The sequence below is a fragment of the Brachionichthys hirsutus genome, chromosome 19 (genome assembly GCF_040956055.1).
Source record: "Brachionichthys hirsutus isolate HB-005 chromosome 19, CSIRO-AGI_Bhir_v1, whole genome shotgun sequence".
NCBI lineage: Eukaryota > Metazoa > Chordata > Actinopteri > Lophiiformes > Brachionichthyidae > Brachionichthys > Brachionichthys hirsutus.
This window is the reverse complement of record NC_090915.1, coordinates 7,579,238-7,605,073: the sequence shown is the minus strand read 5'-3', so window position 1 is coordinate 7,605,073 and position 25,836 is coordinate 7,579,238. Positions and strand designations below refer to the sequence as shown.

Below are 25,836 nucleotides of genomic sequence, written 5' to 3'. Positions count from 1 at the left end.
CGCGCGTTGTAACAGAAACACACCAAACCAACTTTTCATTGTATTTCCACACGTCAAAGTGCAAGTGATTTTACATTACTGCACACTGCTTGTGTACACGTGCGGGAAATACACGTTTGGTAGAAAACAACGTGAGACAGTCGGGCTGACACTGAAGGCAACAAACACAATACTCTAAACCTATTTCTGAGTAATACTTGAGGTGTATCCGGGGGCACCGTGCCGTTTGCTGCCTCCTGAGCAGTGCAGGCATCTTGTGAATTTGGACGGGATGACAATGTGGTTAGCGGATGTCAGCAGTTCAGGTTTGTCGCAGTCCGGTGCGTCTCAGCAGGCCTCCTTGGTTTGGCTTGGCATCTTGCACATCATCAGGATCTGCTTTAAGGCTTTCTGCACATCCTCGTCCATCTGACCCTGAAGGGAACAGTTTGATTTAAAAACGCTAAAAACATTTTGTGTTCTGTAGTACTATGTTGAGGCTACGGAATGAGCCTACCTGGGCGGCGTAGAGCAGGTGCATCCTGTAGACGGACACAGTCTCGTGATGCTGCTTCTTTGACTCCTGCACAGAAAAAAAAAAAAAAGGTGAATTGCATACGAGGTAAATGGCGCGTGTTCCGTCTAATACGCGTGTTGGATGTCTCTTACAGCCAGCTGGTACTGGAGCTGTTTGACTTGTTGCTGGATTGTCTCCAGCTGCTGACTCTGCTGCAGTCTTTTGGAAGGCGAGCCGGAGCCGTAGGACAGCTGAGACAGGCTGTTTAAGGCGTCCTTCAGCTTCCCCACCTCTCGTGATAAGTCATCTATCTGAGATGGGGGGGGGGGGGGGGAGGAGGCTTGCTGTTTATTTTTAGTTTAGTTTGGGTTAACTGGTAAAGGGTTGGTGCGAAAACAGTGACGGTTCTTCTGCCGTTGCTTCCAGTTTCCTACTCACCCTCTTGTTCTTCTCTCTTTCTGAGGCAACATGATTCTCCACCAGCTGCTTGAGCTGACTCACAGCATCCTGGGCTTCAGCCAGCCTCGAGGTCAGCGCCTGGTTCTCCTTCTCCTTTGATGTAACCAGCTCCTGCAGGGCCTCCCGCTCTGCACAGTTGTCTCGTGCCTGATGTGGGAATGAGGGCTTGATTGTTTAGATTCCCCATTTGAAAGTTGTTAGGTCTTGTTTTGTTCGTGTTCCTCCGCCTCCTCACCTTCTGCCATGCATCTGCTGCCCCCAGGGCCATCTCGTCCTGCTTCCTGAGGGCCCCCTGGAGCAGCTGCGTCAGGTGGCTCACTTCGCCCTCCAGCCGCTCACATGTCGTCTCGTGCTCCGCACGGGAAACCGAATCATCTGGCGTGTCATCTTTCACATCTGTTAGCCTGCAGGAGACACAAGAACAACAGAGTGACGCCTAGTGGTAGATGCACAAATAGCTCGGGTACATTCATTCATCCACTGCAATTCTAATTTCACACATTTGTTCTGTAGTTTTAAGCAGAAAAAGCTGCACCCAGCAAACACGGGACACCAGTACGCTCTCTCACCTGCATTGTAGTGCCTCCAAGTCCAAGGCTTTCTGGTACAGCTGCTCTTTCAGATCCTTCGACCGACTTTCCAATTCTTTGATGGCATTTCCGAGAGATGACATCACTTGTGTGTGGTCCGCGAGGGCCACAGAGCTCTCTGCCTGCACCTCCGCCTCCTGCTTCAGCAATGAAACCTCCTCCAGCGCCGCCGAGTGCTTCTTCTCCATCTCGGCCAGCGACGCCTCCAGCTCCTCCACCTTGAGGTTCAGCACCTGCCCCTGCTGTTGCTCTGAGGAGGAGCACGACGCCGCCGCGCTCTCGGCTCGGGCTTCAGTCAGCTGTTTCTGCACGGCGCTCAGATGACCCTTAGTGTCACTGTAGGAGTGTGAGAGTTCCAGCAGGCGGCGCTGAAGCCCATCAATGACCTCGTTCAGTTCATCCTTCATTTCTACGAAGTCTTTGGCTGCAGCTTCAACTGGAACAGTTCCCCTCAGGGCTTCCTGTATAATAACGAGGCGCAAAGGAGGGACAAAGTAAAAAATGAGGAGTTAAAGTGAATTGAAAGCGAAACAGAAGAAAGCACTCAGACAGAAGACAAAAGACATGACTACCTGGAGCATCCTGATCTCCTCCTGCGCCTCTTTGTACAGCTCCTCCCTCTGTTCCTCCTTCTCCTTTCCGCTTCGTCGTTCCTCCTCCACCCTTTTCAACATCTCTTCGAGCTCTCTGAGTCGTTCGGCGTCCCGCTCTTGCTCAGATTCTGATTGGACCAGCTGGGCTTTCAGCTGTTGAACTTCATGTTGAAGTTTGGATGATGCACTCCTCTGGACCTCCTGCTTCTCCATCGGCTCGCCTCCTCCCCTTCCCACCTGGGCTGTCAGGTCCTCCACCTCCTCCACTGCCTGGTGGTATCTCTCCTGAGTGTCTGTGAGCTTCGCCTGGAGCTCCGCCAGACTCTCCATCAGCTCTTCCTCTCTTCCTTTCTCCCTCACACTTTCTTGCTCCTCTCTTTCCCTGTTTCGCTCCAGTCTCAGCTGCCCTTGAAGCGAGCGATTTTCCTTCCTGGTTTCTAATAGTTTAACTTGTACACTTTCTAACGCCTGTCTCAACAGTCTGATCTCCTCTATGCTTCCTCCTCTGTCATCGTCTTCCTCCTGCCTTAGAGAAACACTGCCTGGACCATCTTGCTTTTCTGCATGGCTTGAGGGAGGGACTTGTGACTCAAACTCATCCTGGGTAGAGTGGAAGGAGGAGTTGGAGGCCATGCTGTTTGGACGGCTAGTCTCCCTCTCGTCCTCGTTTCCTTGGATGGACGGATGTCTCTATGAGATGAGGAGATGGGATGGACAGTAAAGAGCTTAAATATCATTATATTTCAAATCCCGCTTTTATTTTTCTTGCTTCAATTTTTTTTTATCCTTTTTCTTTAAAATTATTAATTTGATAAATAATTTCTTCTTTAATTTGGTATTACTAATAACAACAATACAGTACTAGACATAATTTTAATGCAGTACTTGATATTATATGATATGTCCAACACACAGTTATTGTAATCCAGAAAAAGTCACAGAACAAACACCGACTCAATTGTGACTAGAAAAGCAGTCAGAGAGCACAGACCTCCACCAAAAATTATTGTCCTCCATTTATTTTATCTCTATTTTTAGATTCCTTAACCATAAAAACAAACCTTTAACAATTGGATTCACATTAATATCATTATTAGATTAGAAGTTATTCACTAAAATCACACTTTCAGTAATGGTGGTTTCTTCTGGATCTGGATCCAGAGCTTCTGAAGATACAACAAATCCGTTTGTTCACTACTAATTCCACAGCGTTTTGGTGAAAGCAGCAGAAACAGAACCTCCTTAGGGAGGTAATAAGAGAGAGATTATTGAATGGGTCCAAAAACTAAATCATTTTGTTGTGACATTTCCCCCCGATTTCAACTGGATCCGTTTCCCCAGGTATTAAAGATTTTACCGCATTGTTAATGGAAATCTCAAAGTGATCCAGAATCCAGGATCTCTTCTGGATCACTTGCTGTAAATGCTTTTAACGCTGTCGTGTAAATCCACATCCCCGTTCATGGGGATTTGCACCAACTGAACATTATTATTATATTCCAGCGCTGCTTTTAGCCACGGGCCTGAATGAAAGGATTACATACCTTCAGCTTTCCAGTGAGCTGCTGGTTCTCTAAAGTCAGAGCGGTAATCTTGGCTTGAAGAGTGGAAACCAGAGCTGCAGACGCCGTTAAATTATGCTCCACCTGTCAATACACACACAGACGCACATTCAACACACATACATTTACGTGAACAAGCTAAAGCAAAGCTAGTTACCTACTGAAAAACAAAGCGAGTCGGGACTCGTCTGAAGCTTTGGTTAGACCTCCTTCAAGAATGCCCAAGGTGAAAATGTTCAGCAGTACACAGGAGGCTGTAGTCAGTGTCGTGTAGTATTTAACTATGGTACTCTGATGTACAATTTTAACAACCATTAGTCTTTCTAGAACTTGTTAAATATTCACAGTTGAAAATGAAGCTATGGTCAGAATAACCAGCCCGTTGAATTCGAACTGAACCAAACAGCAGAGATTTCGATGTCTCTTCGTGCAATTAGGAAAAGCATTTGGATTAAACGGATTGATTTACAACATGATTACATATCAATAACACTTCTCTGGATCTGCTGCCCTGTGATCGACTACTGCTTTTCCAACATAATTCTGAGTCCATCTCGGCTTCTGTTCCAGGCGCCACATCTGCTTTCCGACCTGCTCGTATGGAAACACTTGGCCACGGCACTGCTCAGTCGTTAATCACCTTTGTATCCGATCCAGGCGAAGTCACCGTCTGCTTCAGGTCGCCGATTGTCTCCAGCAACATGTTTCTCTCCTCGTGGAGCTTCTCCACCTCCTCTCTCAGCGCTGTTCCTCGAACTTCATCCTCCTTTAAAATGGGAAAGGGGAGGAGTGGTAGGAAAAAGGGATGGGAGGGGGAAAGGGGAAAAATATGGACAAGGAGAAGAGAGAGTGTAAAACGTGAGAGGCAGAAGACAAAGGTCACAGAAGACGTGACGATCATGTCTCCCTCTGGACCGAGATTCAAGAGCAATCAGATTTGGTCCTGATTTGGGTTCAGATGCACCTTTCAGGATTTGCTGTCTGCTACATGTGATGATCCTAGCCCAGACATGGGCAAACCCAGGCCCGGGGGCCATATGCGGCCCGTTGGTCTTTTTAATCCGGCCCGCCAAACTTGTCCAAATTATAGCATTAAATTAAATTTTATTATAATTAAAGCTCATTCATTTGACCTTTTCCCTGTAATGCTACCTGTAAAAGGCCAAATCCTTTAATGCTATAGCTTTCATGTGTCATTTATATTAGCTCACACAAATACTCCATCCATCTGTTCTTGGTCCGGCCCCTCTGTCAAATTTTAGAACCTATTGTGGCCCGCGAGTCAAAACGTTTGCCCACCCCTGTCCTAGCCCATGGGGGGTGGGGGTGGGGGGGCTCAGGAGCAAACCTGTCTGGGCACCTCACCATTACGGATGTTGTGATCCTGTCTGTAGAGACTTTGTCGGATTCTCCATCTAAACCCATTGTCCCTGTGATTTCTCTTTCAGCCGCAGCTGTGGACGAACTGGCAGATCAGCCATTCCAACTCATCACATCTGTCTTTAAACCTCCTGTTTCTTCTTTTCCATCAGTATTGCTGTGTCGCTACTTCGTTTTTTTGGCTGTGTATTTTAGTTTAGGGTTTCTCCTGGTGCCAGCCCACCACAATAAGACCCTCCTGCTATTTTAGCTGTGTTTCGAGTTGGTTTAGGATTGGGACGTCAGCCGGTTCCTTTGTTGTTGTTGTTGTTGTTGTTGTTTTTCCCCACAGTAATTTTGTTTAATTATTGGGACGCCTTAGTTCAGGTCTTTGTCTAATCAGTTAGCTTCGAATTCATTATGTAAGCGCTTGATTTACCGTGAATCCAAGCCTCTGCTTCCTGGGAGGTCACCCCTCATTGTTGAACGTGACACACTTTTTACATTGCCTGATAATCATTATTTTACCTTGTAGTGGAAGCTTTTGGGAGTGTCACTCCTGTTGGATGCGGGGTTCCCAGTGGAGACGATGGGCGAAGGAGAAGAATGTCCAGAGCTCTGAAGAAAGAATGAATTCAGGATTATGTTTTAGTTTCAGTTGTTTTGATTTTTTCCAGATTTATTTTGCTGAACTAAAAATGTTTTAAGACGTCCCGTTGCTAGTCGAGCAAAGCGAAAACATTCATAAAATAAATGAATAAATAACGTAAACAAAAGGTCTGACTGTCCATTTTATGGACATCTTGCAGGCATTAATGTAAAGAGTGGTGAACTGACACAAGCCGACAGCGACGTAGAGAGGCATGCGTTTACCTGCAGTGGGCTAATAGGAGGTGGAGGTGCTTTTCGTTTTTTGGGAGTTGTGATCCGTTCATCACTTAGCTTAGCTACTTGATCATGCTGAGGCGCCAGCAAAAGAGAATAAAGGCAACGAGAAGAAGAAAAAGGGGGGGTTGGGGGTGCTGGTTAGTAAAAGCTGAGTCAATCAGTGAGCGCTAAGGTTTTTTTTTTGGTTTTTTTAAGCAACTAAAAGAAGAAATTTGATATCGAGACATTAGAAAAGCTAATTCTAAACTGTATTCTATGAGATGTAACTACACAACAAACATTAATCATTTTTAGCTCTTTGCCGCTGTGAATCAGACTACATCATTAACAACTGATTTAAACTATTGACTGCCATTAATAGTCGATTGGTTGTTGCAGGTTGTTAACTTTTATTGTTTAGAATAATGAGACTGGTCTTACCTGAGGACTTCTAGGAGACTTTGTGTCTGTTTAAAGGAGAAAAGGAAAATAACAAATCAAACAGATGTAGTCATTTAGTTTCTCCAAATGTTTTTTTTACGACATAGAGAACATAGTTTAAAATAGTTTATGACGTGAATATGAAGCGAGAATTCCTCCAGGTGGCAGTGTTGACTTGGAAAACGAGTCAGAACTAAACTACCACAGTGGAACGACACTGTGGAACGACACTGTGGGGGGACACGGATCTAAAACCAGCTCCTCGTGGGTTTTCACCATTAAAGTTCAATTAGTTTTAGGGGTAATACAGGACTAGGTTTAAACTTAGATTATATTTAATAATGTCAGCTTCTGCATTAGGACGCTTGTATTGGATCTCCTGGGGAGGCGACCATGTTGTGCAGCCATGTTTCTACTGTTTGAACACACAAATAATTTTAAGGGTCTCTAACTCAAAAATGCAAAACTAAGATTTTAGTTTAGTTGTAGAATGGAAATCGAATTGACAAAAAATGTGCTTGTGTTTGATTCCATAAATAAATGAAGGTAACAATGCCTTCTGCCGCCTCAGTCCTTCCTTACTCTCCTTCCTAATGTGGATTTGCGTGACTCTTACCTGAGATTTGTCTGCCCAGGGCAGCAGAGAGGGCAGTTGTGACCTCAGAGTTGCCCGACAGCTTGGCATCGTGGCCTTGTGGATCTACAGCAGGCAGGACTGCGCCACGCTGGACCAAGATTTCAACGACAGAGACGGCGTTTGATTCACTGGCGAGCATCAAGCCTGTCCTACAGCAAGGAAATGTACAAATATGTATTTATCACCAATACATTGACCCGTCTTCGGAGGACATGAGTACTCCGTGGCGTGTATCGGTTATATCACTGCATATTTCCACCTTCATCTACCAGCTCTGCCATTCTCCCTCACAAACGCCTTGTACTGTTGTGTTCTGTCATGTTTCCTTGAGTGCCATGAATAAAATGCATCATCATTATGACTATTTTACCTGCCGCTGTTGTCACAGGCATTAATTTCAGCACCACAGTCCAGCAAAGCTCTGCACACATCAGCATGAGCGTGTTTTGCAGACAGCAGCAGCGGGGTGAATCCGTCCTTTGGGAGGAAAAAAAAGACATTACAAATATTAGAAATGCCTGCGATCATTCTGTGCAGGAAACACACCCCACAGCTACATAACTCATCCTATGTGACGTGATGACGAGGGCCTCCTAGACGTAAAGAATGTGTAGTGAGAGAAATGTCAGATCCATGTGAAAAAGAAGCAAAAGTCTCCTGAGAGAATTCCAGAGCAGAGAAGAAAAACAGTAAAACCAAAAGTTGTTCCACTTTGTGAAGAAAGTAGCTTTTGGGAAATTCCCAAAATTATATATTTGCAGTTCTAAAGGTTGGCAGACCAAACGTACATATCCATCTCCAGGACTGACATTTCCAAGCCTCCAGCGAGACATTGAACCTAACCTTACTCATTCATGACCTAAATGTAACATAAACAAGCACATTCTGCTGCCAACATCACCCTCACTGAGATTATATTCTGACAGCAGATAAGGAATACATATTTAACTAGAAAAGCACTCTGCGAGCGCAGACCTCCGCCGAGCAGCTCAGCCCCCCTATATTGTGATATACACCAAAAGCTATTGTCCTACATTTATGTTATCTCTATTATTAGATGCCTTAACCATAAAAAAAAAAAACTTTAGAAACTGGATTCACATTGATATCATTATTAGATTAGAAGTTATTTATCCGATCCAGATAAAATTCGGTGAGGAACACATTTTGAAGCTCCATTGACTGAATGAAAGTTTCAAAGTGATCCACAATTCCGGATCCCTTCTGGATCATCACCAAATTCCTGGTAACATTCCCAACGTTTCCTGAAAATGTCATCAACTTCCATCTATAACTTTTTGAGTTATTTTGCTAACAGTCAGGCAGACGGATAAACGGCAGTAAAAACACAACCTCCTTGGCGGAGGTAATTATGGGAATAGTCATTAGTAATGATTATACTGCAAAATTAAAGAGACAGCATGAGATACATGCCAGGAAGACTGAAGGACTCGACACATTTGAAGTGAGACAAACAGTATGCTGTCCTCACTTATGGACATAGAATACGAAGGACTGGATCACGAGGTGCAACAGTAATCAATGAAGCTAAATATTAGCTCAAGCCAAAGAGCTCATGGTGGAAGGAAACAAAAACAGACCATCAATTATTTATACGTTTCATATTCTTTGGTGACGGATGCAAATTTTGAAAGTTATGACGGCACAGTTAATATTTTGGATATTAAGTTGTATTAAAACTTTATTATTTGTTATTATATTTACAACTTTATATATTCTTAAATTTAGTTGTGCGAAAGTTTATTATAATGAGCACAATGAATTCTTGAGTTACGACAAAATGCAATTTGCTCTTAGTGACACGAAGGCATAAAATGTCCACGTCTGAGTGTAAAAGAGCAAAAGAAATGAAGAAACAGTGAAGTGTGTCAGCATAGTTTTGTGTTTTATATTACAAGGCTGCGGCTTCCACATGCCACAGTGAACAAAACTATGTTGTGGGTTCCTCTGAGCTCTGCTAAAGGCCTGATCAGCCCCGTCGTCTCTGCTCAGCCTGTTTCTGGGGAACTGCTTCTTCTCTGGAAAATAGAATTCAGAATGTAACAGATGCTGTGTCTGTCAGGGGCTTTGAAAACACAGATGTAAAAGCGCTATTGCTGTTGTTACCTCTGCCAAGGGGATTATGTTTTTGCCGGCATGTATATGTCTGTTTGTCTTTTAACAACGTAACTCAAAAGGTTACAGATGGATCTTAATGGGACTTAATGGGACATTTTGGGAATGTTACCAGGAACAGATGATTAAATATTGGTGATGATCCAGAAGAGATCCTGGATTCTGGATCAGTTTGAAATTTTGGTTATCATTGCAGTAAATGGAGCTTTAAAATTTGTTTTAAAGCTCCATTCTTTACCTCCACCCACCAAGGAGGTTATATTTTTTGACGCTGGATGGATCTTGATGAAAACAAATCTGAAGATGGGTCTCGGTCTAACTTAGATCCCATTTAATTCTGAGAGCGATCCGGATACCCATCTGGATACAAAGAAATCTGGATTTTCCAATTTACTTATAATGGAGGCTTTATCAAAAAATCAAAACTTTTAAAATATGCATTCATTTCACTTACCAAATGAATGCATATGAACTATCATGTAAATTATCTTCCAGATCCAGAATGAGGTCAGGAAAAAAGATTAAATGTAAACATTAAAACTCCATTTATGGATTAAATAATCAGTTAGAAATACACACCAACTCTGATTCACTTTGACTTTTCATGGTTGGTGTATAAAGATACCAAGAACAATCTAGAACCTTTTGATGATGAGGAGGTCTATGGGCTAATATACGACCATAAAATCTATATTTTAGACTCCAAATTCCTGCAGGCAGCGGATCAGGGTGGTATCATGAAGCCATAAACATACATGTCACAAGCATGTGGCAGCGATAAATTCTATTTTACAGTAACATAAGATCTTTAGGTGTGAGCTAACAGATGTGTGTGTCTGTGTTTCTCCAACACTGCCAAGTGGTGGGTTAATAAAACGCAGATAAACTGGCTCTGTTCAGTTTCTTTTACACGCACGCACGCACAACCACACACACACACACACACACACACACATACACACACTGGTTAAAAGGCACAGGCAGCGAGCCTCACTGCAATAGAGACCACATGTCTGCGGCTTGCAAGCAGAGTTCCCACAGTTCCCTGACCCCGTCCATCACACACATTCACGCGTATGTGCATATATATATGACTTTTGAATATGAATCAATATTTATGCGTGCAATGTCGGTTAATGAGGATTCTCATATCGTAGGTTTACAGCTGTTGGACAACTTGACTTTATGCTTTTAAAACTTGTAAAAAGGCGCCATTAAAGCTACAGAGATATTTGACAGCAGATAAATGCAAGAAGTATCCTTGACCTGCAGACAAATTCCTCTCTAGTAGAAAGTCATTTCTATGGTCTTCATTCTGCCAGGAAAATAAAAACGAAATACGCACTGCATCCTTCAGGTCGGTGGGACCTTTGAGTTCGCAGAGCAGCTGGACGGTCTGGATGTTCCCACTGGCAGCTGAGGATAAAATACAAGCGCTGTTAGACAAAGAAAACAACTGCGGTGTGGTCTTGAATTTAATTTATCCCTTCTTTATGATGAAAAAAACCATAATTAATCACAAATAACATGGTTAGAACTTGAATGTAATGTCTGTAAAGTTTTATAATGGGATTACGGTAACTGTATGGTTTGTCGTTAGAATCAAGAATCAAGAATCAAGAATCAAGAAATCTTTAATGTCATTCATACACTCTCATGCACGAACAAAAAACAGCACTCAGGTCCCAGCTCGAGGCACACAACACACATTCATTCAACTTAAAGTAAATATATACACAAAATTAAAAAGTGACAAAGTGACAAAGTGACACGGGTTTCGCGTCGCACTTCTGCGTACGTCGATTTGATGGTGATGCAGCGCTCCTGCTCGTCTTTGCGCGTGTCCGTGAAGCGCGTCTCGCCGGCTCGTGTAGGCAGAGATTATTAAAGCAAATTGTTTAGAGGCATAAAAATAATCGACTGCTTCAAAAACAACACAGTCGTTGGTATTTTTAAAGAGGCATTTTCACCGACACAAACTGAGGTGAAACCACCTGAGCCCAAATATAATTTCATCCAATAAATTTCAAGTTTCTGCTTCATCTGACAAAATATTTTCCCAGATCCTTGTCCAAGCAGACTGAGCTCCAACAAAGCACTTTTGTACCCTTTGCTCTCGACACGCGAGTCGCTCACCAGCGTGATGAAGAGCAGTCCTTCCTGAGCTGTCGGCGGCATCAATGGGACATTTACTCTGGAGGGAACAGAGACATATTCCACCTGGACATTAACGCTACACATAAATTATGAGCAGGAAAGAGAAGTTATTTTTTTGGGTCTGACATTTCATTGCTTGGTGTGTTAAACATTGAGTTCTAGGAATCAAAAGGAATATTTGTTTTATTTTATTTAGATTAAGAATGTCTCTTAAAATGGTTCAGGCTCCTGTTTTCTCTCAAAGCACAAAACTGCATCCAAGAAGAAATCCTGCAGGGTGGCTGGATGCTCCGTCGTTAAAGGCCTTAAATGCTTGATTGCAATTTGTCATTTTAGCACATCACACACAATAAATCCTTTGAGAGTTGGATGCCTCTCTTTACCTGAATGAGCTTCTTGCAGCACTCGATGTGATTATTTTTGGCAGCCAGGTGTAAGGGATTGAAACCTGAACATAAATCAAGAACAGTTTTAATTCATTAGGTTAAATGACTGAGTATAGAAGAAGAGAATAGGTCTATGTGAAAATGAAACTGCAAACTACGTGAATGCAATTTCCCTTTGGGATTAATAAACTATTCTGAATCTGAATCTGACACCTGCAGCTTATAGACAGCTGCGTCCTTTATATGTACAGAATAGTTTTATTTTTAAATTCAGTGGCGGCGACTTATAGTCAGGTGCGCTCGATAGTCTGGAATTTACTGTAATTTGTGCAGAAAAATAGAACACCTGAAACAATGTCCACGTTTTCCACCACTGATACGTATGACTCCAGTACAAACCTGCAGAATCAGTGGCCGACAGGTCAGCTCCGTGAGCCAGGATGACAGACAGACAGTCCGTCTGTCCTCGTGCGGCTGCCACATGAAGACTGCACACAAACCCAAGACACAGAATTGAAATGTAGATCGTTGTCAAATCACAATAAAGGTGTAGAAAAGATGGTTGTCAGACCTACAATTAAAGTCCCATATCATGAGTTAGCCTAGCCTTAACCAGCGGCAACAGAACCTCTAATTAAGTTTTAGTTCATTATTTTAATTCTCTTTCTCCAGGTGGGGTTCAGAGCATAAACCACAAAACCACAAGTTGTAGTCTTTACCTGAGCCAGCAATCAGCACAGCCGCCTTCCAGCTCAGCAGTGTAGAGGAAAAAAATAAAATTGTCCACATGCACAACGTCCCCCCCCCAAACGTGTTTGTGTAGGGTACACACTCACACACACTCCTACACACTCCCACACACTCGCAACTATGCCCACATGCCTTTCCATCAGGTTTTATCACCATAGAGATTCTGTAAACTCCTCCTTTGTGGGCCCTGAAAGGACTGAGTCCCATTCATCGTGATCTGAAAAGGCTACGCATCTGCATGTGTGTTTCTGTGTCCCGGTAACATACAGAGGAAAGGCCAAGGCTGTGAACTTCTGATTAAACATAAAAGCCTGTGTTTGTTTCAGCACACGAGAACCTGCATGCGCTTCTGCCTGTCTTTTGGTGTTGTGTTTCAGGAAATAAAAAGAAAAGAGCGGTCACACTGTGTTGTCAGACATCTGCATCGATGAGGCAAGAAGCTAAAACCACTGAATGTCGGGACGATGGAGGGATGGGTGGAAATGTCAGCACACGGGAACAACGGGGAAAAGCCGTATTTTTAGACTGGGCTGTGCTGATGTCATTTTCATTGGTTCAGAAAAGCTGCAGAGACATGAAAGGGCAAGCTAAAATATACGGATGGTAATTCTCTCCATTGATAAATGGGTTAAATAGCAATGCTTCCTCCATTATTCAGCAGATAATAGGACGCTTACGGCGATTTTCCCTCGTTGTCGAGCTTTACAGCGCTGGCACCTTTCTTGGCAAGAAGCGCCGCCACCTTCTCCGCCTCGCCATGCTCGACCGCTGCAAGAAGGCGCTCGTCATTTTTGTTCCACTCGTTGACCTACAGGGGAAAGGAATTCAGACGGAGAGAATAAGAGACGAATACGAGAAGACAGACAGAGTATATTGGCTTTAAACGCAACCAGTATATAACCAGAAGACCGTCCATCCATCCGTCCATCCATCCGTCCATCCGTCCGGGCGACCAGTGGGGCCCACCCTATGCTGAGGTTTGACAGATAGTGAGACAAACCCTGCAGGCTCTGTCAGCGGCAGGCTATTTTAGAGTTGCCAGTTCATCAATATTGCAATATATTTCTACTGTGGGGGGAGAACCCAAGCTGTCACAGGGAAATATTACCTAACACCACTCAAAAACTCTCTATCCTGGGCAGAGATCCATCCTGCTAAATTTCATGACATTCTGTTTTGTAGTTTTTGTGCAATCCTGCTGACAAAACGTTCAGTGGAGGTGACGCTGTGTACATTATTAGACGCTGGCGTTCGCATTACTAAAGATACCTTTAATATGAAGAATATTATTCAGTGGGAGACAATGCTAACACACACACACACACACACATTCAACGTGGGCATGCTCCCTGACACGCACACACAAATCAAATAGCCTCACATTTTTTATCACCGACAAGTTGCTCAGATAAAGCGAGGCTGGCTTTTGGAAAGTTTTGATGCATGATCTCATGCAGAGACTGTTAAAGTCTAAGAATACAGCGGAGGAGGCCTGAGGAGCTGTTTAAGTCTGAAAGAAAACAAGCTTAATGCCAAGTTTAATAACTACATTTACATGAAACTAACATTGCTATTAATGACAAATGCGTTCTTTCATCAGAATGCAGCACTGGAGATTTGACCTGATAGCCTACTAACCTACCCGTGATAAGGATCCGACCCCATAACTCCCCGTGATGCCAAACTGTATCCTATTTTAAGACAGCTATTAGCCAGCATGGTGTTACATGGTAGCCGTAGCCTCTGTGGCAAATGCTGCAATACATTTTGCACAGCTGGTGGAAAAAACGCAGGGCTATATAAAACCTTCTGACCACGCAGCTCCGCAGCCAAACACACAAACTCATTAACGTGGACCAGCGAGGACATTAAATGTATTAAACTGTTTTGAAAGCTGGAAGTGAAGTCAACGCTGACCTTGACTGAGGAAATATTTTTGGTTTTCGGGCAAGGAGCTTTGGAAAACTGTTGTAAAAGGATGCACACACACACACACACTCCTTGTGATCCGGCCTTCAATGCTTTGAAGCTGGAGGTGACATACTATTTAAGAGGTGGTGTAATATGAGAAAGATCTCCGGCACACTGGAAATAACAGATCAGATATAAAGGGACTCAGCTGAGCTCACGGAAAACGTTTTCATAACTAGCATATAGCTGCGAGTTATGCATTTCTGCTTTAATTGCTTGTGTTTATACGATCGTATGGTTTGACCATTGGCGGCGCTATGGAGCAACATTTTAATGGGCGATTCCCTTTTTCAAGAAAGGCTGAATATAAGCTAAAAAAAATTATATAGAATTAAAAGAATTGGTTTTCCAGATGGTTTGTATTCTACACAAAATGTGTATTTTCTACAGCACACGTTTAATTGAGTATTCAGTCAAAATACAAGAAAATATATATACATACAGACAAACAAACTTGTATAAAAACAGCACTAATGTAATAATCCTTTAAGAGTTTACTGCTGTTTGCTTTATGTTTCCATCAGAGGACTGCCCTTTACACACATCATAAGAAATATTTCATGAAATACGAACACTTGAGAATCTATTTCACACAACAGAACCGGACAGAACCGGGTCATGACCACCTCTGCTGAACGGTTTCCTGGTGTCTGGGTCAAAACATTCATAAAGATCCAGTAATGAATGGCGGTTAGAGAAGGCAAACGAAAGTGGAACACGCAGCTATTCATCATTATGACTGGCATTCAATGTAACACAACACAGCAGGAGATGCAGCGACTGAGGCTATAAATGACACATCCCATATACGGTGTAGTGGTAAAGACGTGTTTTCACACACATCATCTCCTGGTGTGCTGCAATGAAAAGGCTCATGGCTGTGTGTGTTGTTCAAAGAGGCATTGATCAATACTACAGTGGGAAAAACAGCAGAGGACGAAAGGAACTAAAAAGAAAAAGGTGTGTGCACATAAAGGCATAGCCGAAGGAAGTTAGCAGAAAGAAATGCGTACAGATGCACACATTCTGTGCTTCTGTTGAGCTACTTTTACAAGAGCGGTTTGTGCATGTAATTCAACATTGTGCACAGACCTCTTCTTATCATGCTCTGTGGACATAAGGAAGGGCGGGCCTCCCGCAGTAATTGAGAACCTTTGTGATCCGGAAATGGCCGTAAAACAAACCCAGTCCTATAATGTGACAATTTCAACAACAGAAGCAGTCCCGTGTTGAAGAGTTGTTGCTTAACATGACTTAATTAACATTTTACATTGCATTTGATCATTTTACTGCTACTGAAGAAATCCACCTGGATGGAGGCCCTAAAGGACAACTGCAGGCTGGGAGCAGTTTCCTGCCGATCAGCCATCATCAATTTTATTAAATGCATACGCGTTCTAATGTCTAATGTTGAATGACTTTTCCACACACTACCTTGCATCAGAATTTAGTCATGTTTAGCAGCCTTTTTTGCAAGATCCACAGACCATCCAATGAACTCAAGGAACCCTTCATCAGCTGCACAATTTATGTATCAACATGGCTTTGTATACCGGTAATAAATAACTTTTCAGCGATTAATTATAAAACATGGCAGGTAGATTCTGATTAAAAATATATATTCTAATAATGCCTCTTCTATTATGTCCAGCGGGTCCGATCCTGCCTAATGGCGCTCGTGTCAGATAGACCAAACAAAGAATGAAAGGCCATCTCCGCTGAGCTTCAGGCTACATCGCATTGGACAGATTCAAGTGGAGCGGAATGCACTGCTCCAGTTTTGGCCACATACAAAAATGAGTCACTGCAGCGAGGCCGAAGAAATAATCGCGTGCACTCGCCATGACCACAGCACCAACAAAAGAGATCCATCTTAAAAACAGCAGTGTAAAATACCGTTTTTCATAAATGCTGTTTAGTCTCAGCACTTCAAAGAACTGTACAGAGACAGTTTTCTCAGGGAGGTTTGCCATAAACTGTCATTTTGAAATTGCTCTGTAATTACTGCATTCTGATGAATCCAGGGAGGATTGTTAGACGCAGACATTAGATTCTACTACCACTAATAATTATTGTGAGAAACCATGAGGTGGGCCTCGCCATTAGCTCACAGAGAAGGATTGAAATCTATCGTAGTCCCTGATTGGATCATTTGAAAGCATTGGGAGAAGAAAACATTTGAAGCTCTTGCTGTGTAGGAAATGAAGGCAAGATGAAAATGTTCATCCCACCGTAAAATAGCTGCAAACGTGGTACTTAAAGACTAAAGGGAATGTGGTGGCAAGCGGCTGCAAGGACTTCGCTTCAAGTCAGAAAAATAGGTTCTGAACTACAACTTGAAAACACAAGAGAATATCGATGCACAAAAACATAACTGGGCTGTTGTGGCCAAACGGCGCCAAACCTTCAGACCTACAGTGGGTTAGAATAAACCAGCGGCTATGTTGAGGATCAACAATCAGCGAAGCGTATCAGTTACAGCCCCCACGAGTAGAGTGCATGTACACAATACTGCAAAAAGACAGCTGAAGGTTCCCACCACATAAACTCCACATGACTTCAGATCATATCTGCATGCACTAAATAGGATTAGCCGACATCGGCTCACACTGGAAAGCGTGCATTTAGCACTGGCAACAAATCATGGGTTGCTAATCCTTAGATTATAATCCAGGGAGGCCGGCGTGGTTTTGTGTTTGGCACCAGGAAGTGAAAGGCATGTCATTTCCTTTCCAGTTTCCCCTCTGTCCGTCTGCTTCTCTCTCAGGTCTTCCCTCCATTTCTATTTCTTCTGTTCAGTGTGTTTACAGTGGGATCAGGGTGTGGACAGTCGTGTTTGTTCCCGCTCTGTCTTTTGCCTGACATTCATTAAGACACACAAAGAGTAGACTGATAACATTAAGAGTTTCCTGTTTGTCCAGGCCTTAAACTGGCTGCCAAGGACAAGGGCAATAGAACAGGGGGGGAGAGAGGCAAAGGGGTAAGGCAAAGAGAAAGGAATTAATTGATTGGTAGAGACATGCTGAGAGAAGAAAACAGATAAAGCGATACTGGATTTGCATAAATCTGTACGCAGTGTTGTTTTATATTTTTAATGAGTTATTCCGTCTTTTCTTCTGTCTTTGTGCCTCCTCCTCCTCCTCATGTGGTCTTATATGTTCATTTCTATATCAAATATTGATTCATTCCCACAGCTTTACTGTAGAACAAAAGTGGAAAGGAAACCAATGCTCATCAAATGTTTGTGTCTGTTTATTAGCCGAATGTTTCTCTTGGCTCAGAGAGTTTGGTTTTCTCCTCGTCTGAACTTCTTCAGTTCTCTGCAGGAAAAACAAACTGAGATCGGCCGCAGCAATTCCTCCATCACATTCTGCGTTTAGATTTGCACCATTAAGAACAAGTGGAGCACAAGAGAAGAAAATATTTACTTCAGGATGCCTTAAGTAAAATAACATTTATGATGTTGTTGATGAGATTCACTAAAATGTTTGTTGTACTTTAACTTTCTGAGTGTGTGCCATTTGCCTGAAACAAAAGGAAACTCTTTTTAAACAAATCCATTCCTAGGAACTAAAACAACTAGTACGATATATCCAAAACAAACGTCCTTAGATGCCCAGGAATAGCTTTTCCAGATGCCCTGTGATGGATGGAGGTGTTTTTAAAAGCACTGCTGCCACAATCACTTTTATTGCATGGGTTGAAAATTTCACGTGATCTGGCCAACGATCAGGAAACGTGAGACTGAAGTGTTGAGACAGACGGATGGCCAGACAGACAGACAGGTCTGCATGCATTACAGGACTATTCATTGCTTGAGAGAGAGGATGGACAGAATAGGACAATACAGAAAGAAAACGATGGATGAACAGGAAGAAACAGGGAAGGAAAGACAGAAACGGACAACAATATGTCTGTACTTTGATCACTAGTGGCGATTAACATCGCATCCCTTATCGGGCAAAGCAGACGCTCAAATATCCTCAACAATGCATCCATTCTCTGGAACACACAGCTGAAACTGCTTACTTTGAACCACACACACACACACACACACACACACACACACACACCAAACAGTCCCGAGACCCTGAAACTCAACCCAGAATAAGAGTTAGTCGACAGAGCTAAACACAGACCAGCTGCTTGGTCTCATTATGACCGATGCATTTCACAATACTGCCCAATCTGGGTAATGAGACCAATTCACATTGTAAGAGCATTTTTCTCCGTTGGAAACTCTGTAACATGGAAACCACGACGCTATTAGCGCCAACCTCCTCCCACTAAGACTTTAAAGTGAACTTCGGTGTGATCATCAGAGCAGTTTAGCGTCCTGTAGCTTCTACGTTGACAGACTCAAGACTTTACTGCATGATCGAACTCACCGGAGCACAGAGATGTTTTCAATGCACAGTTTTCCTCCTCAAAAATATAACCCACAATGCCACTCACCCGCGTTGGATCGTACAGACTGTGGTGTGTTACGGTAGCAGCGGCTAAAGTAGCCTCGAGTCACCGCCCTCGGGTTGCCGTGGTTTAATAAAACCATTTTTTTGGCATTTCATTTACAGTATTATATTATGATGATGGTGGCACGGTGGCGTAGTGGTCAGCGCTGTCGCGTCACAGCAACAAGATACCGGGTTCCAATCCTATCTGTGCGTGGCTTTTCTCACGGTTTCCTCTCACCTCCAAAAACATGCGACTTGGTTGAAGCGATTAAAGAACCAAAACGCAACATCTCAGAGAACAATGACGACAGAGCTGCACACCTTTATGCATCCACACCCTGAATGGTTTGTTTCTGGTATCTCTATCTCTATAAGCCTTTACAGAGGAGGAACATACTTATATCGTCAGTTCACTGATCCGCCCCGCCTTCGCCCTCTTTTCAGTTTACTTGACAGATCTTAATAAACTCAGATTTCTCCGTGACCTCTATAATTATCTAATTACCTTTCCAAGTACTCTCATAAACAACGGCTCTAATTACAGGAACACGACGAGGCCACAGCGAAGCTCCAAACTGGGAAAAAAAAAAAACTGTACCCACAAGCTTGTTGACAGATGTTACACGTGTACAAGCAAAGACGGAAAAGCAGATGATAGATCATGTAAACTGTGCTTTCTTTGTAGATTGCCACCTTCCAAGAAGATGAAAGAATGACACATGAGCTATTTTCACGGAATGTACTTACAGTATTTCATAGATCGTTTATGGGCGCCAGTAAAAAAACTTTAGTGTGACACTTCCTTCTGACACAAGTAGCTTTTCCTGCGCTATAAATAAACACTGCAGGACTTGGAAAGCAACCAGTGTCTTCATGGTGGGCTGCTGCTCGTCATGTCTGTGGAGCAGAGACAAAAAGAAATGGCTAACTCTCGTCGGTAGTTAATACACGCCAACACACAGACATGAGTCGGTGCACGAGGGGGAGAATGGACCGACTGTTCTGTTCAACTCAAAGACAGCATTTCTACAATAAGCATGTTCTACGTATGAAACTATTGATCTCCAAACACTTCATATCGCGACAACGAAGTGAGGACAACCCACAGACATTTGCAAGAATGGAAGATCAATCAGGACAATGTCAAGCGTCTCCGATGAAGGAATGTTCTCAGGGGAACTAACCCTCCATCCCCCAGTATGAATATTGTTCCAGTTGTCCTACAGAGACCAAACAAAACATCCCATCTGCTCCAACCTGCCGTTGGGGGGGGGGGGACTGCTCCTCCTGCACAGGGTCATTTTTTATTTCTCTTAGCTGTACACCATAATCTCCAGTCTCTAGTTCTTAGTCTACAATCCTGAACCATGTCCACAGACGTAATGAGGCAGCGTCTCATCGTCCACCAGATGCACATCCGTAAGCACAGAACAAAAGCGTGCACGTGAAGCAAGAGAAAACCACTGCGCATCAGGACAAAGGTCCTCACGCACCCACACCAGACAACAACGCGGCCGTGCGCATTGCACAAGCACTCACCCACACAAAAATGAGCGTGCAAACACATGCATGGACACAGACGAGATCACACCCAGCTGCTTTTACCGGGACGGGCTGTCTGCAGTTCATGTACACAGACGATACGGGATAAAGAGATCCCCTGGGCAGTTCCTGCTTTATAAACAAGTCATTTTTTGTCTCTGCCATTCCGTTCCGTAATTAGTTCAAGTCTGTGATTTTCACATTGTAAAGTAAATTCCTGGTGGTCAAAGTCATTAGAGAACCTTCAGCATACTGGGAACGGTTGCAGCAACAGCCAAATACCAACGGGGGCCAATGGAGCAGCGTATAGCAAACGGTAGCACGAATAACGAATGGGCATCAGAACCAGAACCGGCTGTCCTGCACCACCGAGATGATCCCCGGCGGATGTTAAAGGCCGGCGGCACCGCCTCCAGATCAGTCCGTGTGATTTTCAGGAATGATCATACTACCAATTACTTTCTGTATTACTTTTCTTTCTGTTTTTTTTTTTTTGGCAGTTGTGCTCCAGTTGGCACAGCAAAGACATTCCGTAACCCCAGATAAGACGAGCTCCATTCCTTCCATATTTACACGGATAAATTCCGATTCTGTGTATTGTAATAAACGACAGCACACAGGAGATGTGGAGTTCATTCTCCAGCGTCGTGCAGGTCGGCCTGGCTGAAGCCATGAACCAGATGTGTGGAGACACAGGAGACAGGATAATCCACACATGAATTAGAAACAGAGAGACTGGAATGATTAAGGGGGAGGCTGTGTGTGTGTGTCTGCACATACACTATGGATACTGGTCAAAGGGATGTCAAAGCATGTGTGTGTCTGTCTGAGTGTGTGTGTGAGAGAAAGCCCTGACTAATCCTGCTTAGCCGAGCAGCAAGGGGAGCAGGGTTATCGAGTGTGATAGTAGGAAGGCCGGAGTGACTGTTTAATACCAGAACCAAGAATACACATATTACTCTGCACAACACACACCTTCGAGGGTAAAGCATGTCCGGATCATGCACCACCCCTCTCCAAACCTCGGGGGCAATTGGTTCTGTTGTATTTGCTGAATCTTGCATTGTTAAAGAAAGTGGTGAAGAAATTCTGGATCGACGCCTTTCATCTAAATCCACACCAAATACGACAACAACAATCCTGCTAACAATCAAACAACAAGCTAAGAACTGCCACGAAACAGAGGTAACGGGGCCTGTCTTTGTGTTTGTTTGTTTGTTTGTGTACAAAGCAACAGTCTCTGAGTAAAGGGCTTGAGGGTGGTAATAAGGCCTGAGAGCACGGCTAATGAACTCATTTGGGGGGGGGGGGGGGGGGCACAGTCATAAACGTTTTCTCAAAAGGTTGACAGACTCGGACACTTAATTAAGGTTTCTAAGACTAATAATGTCACATTATTTACTTGTGTTTCCATTATTGGTTCCACTTATTTATGTTTTAATTGAATTGCTGCGGTTGTTTTAAAGTGCTTAATAAATAAAGTTAACTAGTTATAAATCAATGACTTTTCATATATGTAATGTTTTTGACGTTATATAATTATTATTTTTTTTGCAGCATTTTACTGTTAGTGTAAAGATTACACGTGACTTTCATGGTGCAAGAATATATCACAGTGGATAGTTTCATTCTATCGGTATCCAGGGAGGCCTGTCAGCTCTGCTTATTGCACGACTGGACCGGGCGTGTCACAGAAAGGTCAATTCCCAGATTACACTGTCTGCTCGTCTTAAACGATGCTGACACACAACCCCCTTCATTAAACGTACTTTTTGGGGGGCAAAACAGGCTGAAACCAAATGATTTGCAAATAATCCAAAATGCGGATGACATTTTGCAAAGCTGTGTCAGGCAGAGACAGACAAACGGACACAGAGTCCAGCAGAGAAGCAAGCAAACATTCCAGGACAAGTGTGAATTCCTCTTATTCATCCTGCACACCAGACACAGCGCCTTGACAATAGGAAGCATTTTCACACTGCTTCGTCGTCCAGCGTGTTCACCGTGAGTCTGAGTCTGCACTGCTGTTTTAAGATAGACTGCATGTCATTTCTGCAGCTGCACACAACAATTATTCCCTGAATAAAACAGTTTTTTGTCATATTTAAAAGGCGGAAATAGATTTGAAGCTGCATCGACAGTGCTGCTTCTATTTCACTGCATACTGATGACAAACTTTACACTCTGCACCTTTGTCTTTCTGTAAAATGAGGTACACACTGATAATCAAGTTCTCCTTCTCATCTATACTATAGATCAGTTCTGTAGCTGGCATAATCTGGCACAGCAGTCAAATCAATATAACAACATCTCAAGTGCAGGAAAGGCAAGACGACAAACTAATCCTCGAGGCTTAAATAGTCTCTATTTTTCAGTCAATGTAAAGATAGATAAAATGTTTTATTTCGTTTATCAAGAAGCATGGAGTGCAAAAAAAACAACACAAACACACTATGATGATGTGGAATGTGAAATAATCTGCAAAATAAAGGAACTCAAACATGTCACACTACAACTATTACTCTGGATTATATTAAAAGAAAACTCATGTGGTTCTCAATGTGCAGCCCTGAAGAGAAAAAAGACAAGACACGAAAGAAAACCAAATAATCTGATTGAAAAGATTAGGGATTAAGATCCCTAAATGATGCAAGGTGCAAAGTACAGCGAATGCCCTTATGCTGATCAAAGGACTCTTTCATGAGCTAATGGTGTGAAGGACAATCTGGAGTTACGTGTTGCTTATCTCCTGCTTCATTACTATAAACTCAGTTTAATGTTCAGACGACAAGGCACTGTTCATGCTGTGTAAGTGAATCAAACTGAAATTAGTTCTAAATATTAAAACATTTGTAATTCAGCGGACAAAGCGGTCAGGAAGATGAAAGGATGAATGAATGAATTAACTTATTTTTATCCTTAGGGAGCTATTATTTCAGACTATTACACAATCTGCAGTATCATCAAAACTAAATTAACCTTGTTTAAAAACATACAACCATGGATTTACTTTCAGGTTGACATTTTTGCCTCGATACCGCCAGCATTATATTCCAGTAAAGAATAATTCATCTGATCCCCTCCAAGAATACTTCTACCTTATTTAGGCCTCGTGTTGAGGAGGTGTTTGAGTCAGACTTTGGCTGCCTGATGCTTTCAGTTCCCTGGGCTGGAGGAGGAACCTCAAAGTGATGCATCCAGGAAAGATTTAACAGTAAAACACACTTCATCACACAATATCTGGAAATGGCTGCGCTTCATCGAAAAGCTATTTAAAGAGGCATTTGTTTTTTAAAAATGGAGGGGGCGGATTTGGGGAAGCATTCCTGGGTAATCTCTGACTGACAAAGTGCCTAAAATAGAAGCAAGGAGATATTTTCTGTCTACTAAGGCTGTTCTGGAATTCTATAAAAAAAAAAAAAAGAAAAAGGAATGGCCATTGGCTCAGAGGATAAACGCGCTTTTCTAATCATAATCATGTCCATTAATTGTAATCACCATGTGTTCGCTAAGTTGATAGCATTTTTTCCCAGGAGATCACGGTGTGAAAATGAGCGCGTCTGCAGGGGCTCGCTAGTGGATCGTTAACTCAAACAAATAATTGGGATGAAAGATTACATTTTCCATTTTATCATAGTATTAATGGTTGTTGTAAATGTAATAACAGTGTAATAACACCAACAAGCCTCATCAAGAAGAACTTATTGAAACATACATTTTGAGACTCTTATTTGAAAGCTTTAATTAAACCTATATTTGTCCGTTGGATCAGTTGATTCCCGTTTATTATATGCGGTGCTTCCTCTCCGGTGCAAATTCACCTTTCTTTAATTTGACTTAAGTTCTCCCAAAGTTCCCAAAGTGACGCTGCGGCGTCCGGCTTCGATCCTTCGATCGGTGGTGCAAATACGGTACTTTAATTCTGGCTGAAGACGATGTCCTGAACGCTACCGAAGCACCAAGAGGTGGGAAACGACATGGAGATAGCGATGGAAGCATGCGGATGAATGAAAGCGACGCTAATATGCAGCATAAACTGTGGTCATTTCAGATCATCTCAATCGGGCAACCATCCTATAACTCATTTTAGTTCCATTTATCCAAACAGCGTCAAACATTACGCATTTATCAAAAGAATGATTTATTATTTTATTAAATGAAAATCTAAAAATGTTCAGACACCCAATCAATAGATCTGCGGGGGGGGGGAGGGGGGGCTGCATAAGCATCGACTTCAGCTGTGTTTCTAAGCAACGTCCACATCAGCCGCTCTCCTTCCCTCGTGCCTCCTACGACAGACTATTTCAGCGCAGGCCAGCGTTCTCAGAAACAGCCACAGAAAACAAATCTTTTGGGTTTGATAGGAACCCCCCCCCCGCCCCCAGAAAAGGTGAGACGGCTTCCTCCCTTTTACACACCAAGGAGGAACCGTGACCCGGTAGCCCAAAGCTGGACTCACGATTTCTCGAACAATGGGCACCATTGTACTCTCCCTGCATAGCTTCGTGATTTTTTTTAATAATTCACCAATATCAAGCTGTGGGCTGATGGTGAAATTGCAGGTTGTCAAAGATATATCAGACACGGGGAAATCCGTTACCTTCCTGTTTTCACTGCCTTCATCTGCATTCCTTATGAACAAAAAGGCATGATTGAATGTTTTCGGTGATCTTTAGGTGAATCTCCACCGGCCTCTCGTATTCATGACGGCATAAATGCATCGCTATCGGGAATGCGTGCTCCAATTCTTCCTCTGTGGGACAGTGTCTCTCTCTCTCTCTCTCTCTCTCTCTCTACAGAGCGTGTCTCATTTTGTCATCTTCCCCTCCCGCCCCATTTGAGAAGTTATGTATTTCTGACACTCCCAGAACTCGTTATAACGTATCCCACTCGTCCTGCAACCCTCCAGATTTTTCCCTGTCTGGCTTATGGCTCTGTGACATTACAGTCATTGTGGCAATAAACGAGTCAGTCGCCGTGGAGACGCCTCACTTCCTGCAGTACGGCAGGCAGAAACCACCAAGAATCACGGTTTCTCATTCTCACGAGCCCGTTTTTAAGGTCTCATTTCATCGCACCCTCGATTATAGCAGACGACATGTCATGTGAATTTGGGCATGACTTACTTTAAACGGTTTCCTAGAGTCTGGAGGAAGCCTTAGATTGATCACACCGATATCATTATTGTACTTTTCCAAGCTATTTATTTTTGTTAAATAGTAGAATAGCATCTCCCAGTTCTGCTGATGCCCAACTGCTGCAGCCCACAGGCTCCGCTTTGCAGACGCACACGCGTGCTCCAGTGGTTACATGCACACACACACACACACACACACGTCACAGTCATGAGCATCTGCTACAGTACTTACATCAGTTTTCCTGAACTTGGCTTTAAGGCTCTTCATGTTCAGTCTGGTCCATGCAGGCTCTCCCTCG

The 25,836-nt window shown here is 43.1% G+C and overlaps 1 protein-coding gene across 1 annotated transcript; it reads right to left on the bottom strand.

Annotated features, from left to right (window-relative positions):
- Positions 1–327: 327 nt before the first annotated feature.
- On the bottom strand, positions 328–25,805 carry rai14 (retinoic acid induced 14). The gene is made up of 20 exons (XM_068752928.1): positions 25,770–25,805; positions 13,111–13,241; positions 12,083–12,171; positions 11,681–11,745; positions 11,277–11,334; positions 10,486–10,556; positions 7,375–7,481; positions 6,978–7,153; positions 6,368–6,393; positions 5,933–6,019; positions 5,588–5,677; positions 4,341–4,466; positions 3,683–3,784; positions 2,118–2,828; positions 1,525–2,006; positions 1,191–1,359; positions 935–1,102; positions 649–807; positions 497–562; positions 328–414 (listed from the first exon to the last, which is right to left on the bottom strand). Exons 1-20 carry the CDS (start codon positions 25,803–25,805, stop codon positions 328–330), a joined length of 3,006 nt encoding a protein of 1,001 aa, XP_068609029.1.
- Between the last annotated feature and the right edge of the window lie 31 nt (positions 25,806–25,836).

What these genes read in the sequence shown, in the direction of transcription:
- rai14 (XM_068752928.1), bottom strand. Translation starts at nt 25,805, where the DNA reads ATGAAGAGCCTTAAAGCCAAGTTCAGGAAAACTGAT. An exon ending in CCAAGTTCAGGAAAACTGAT is followed by an intron (nt 13,242 to 25,769) that starts GTAAGTACTGTA and finishes TTTCCCCTGTAG; the next exon opens with GTCAACGAGTGGAACAAAAA. An exon ending in AGGAGATCAGGATGCTCCAG is followed by an intron (nt 2,007 to 2,117) that starts GTAGTCATGTCT and finishes GTTATTATACAG; the next exon opens with GAAGCCCTGAGGGGAACTGT.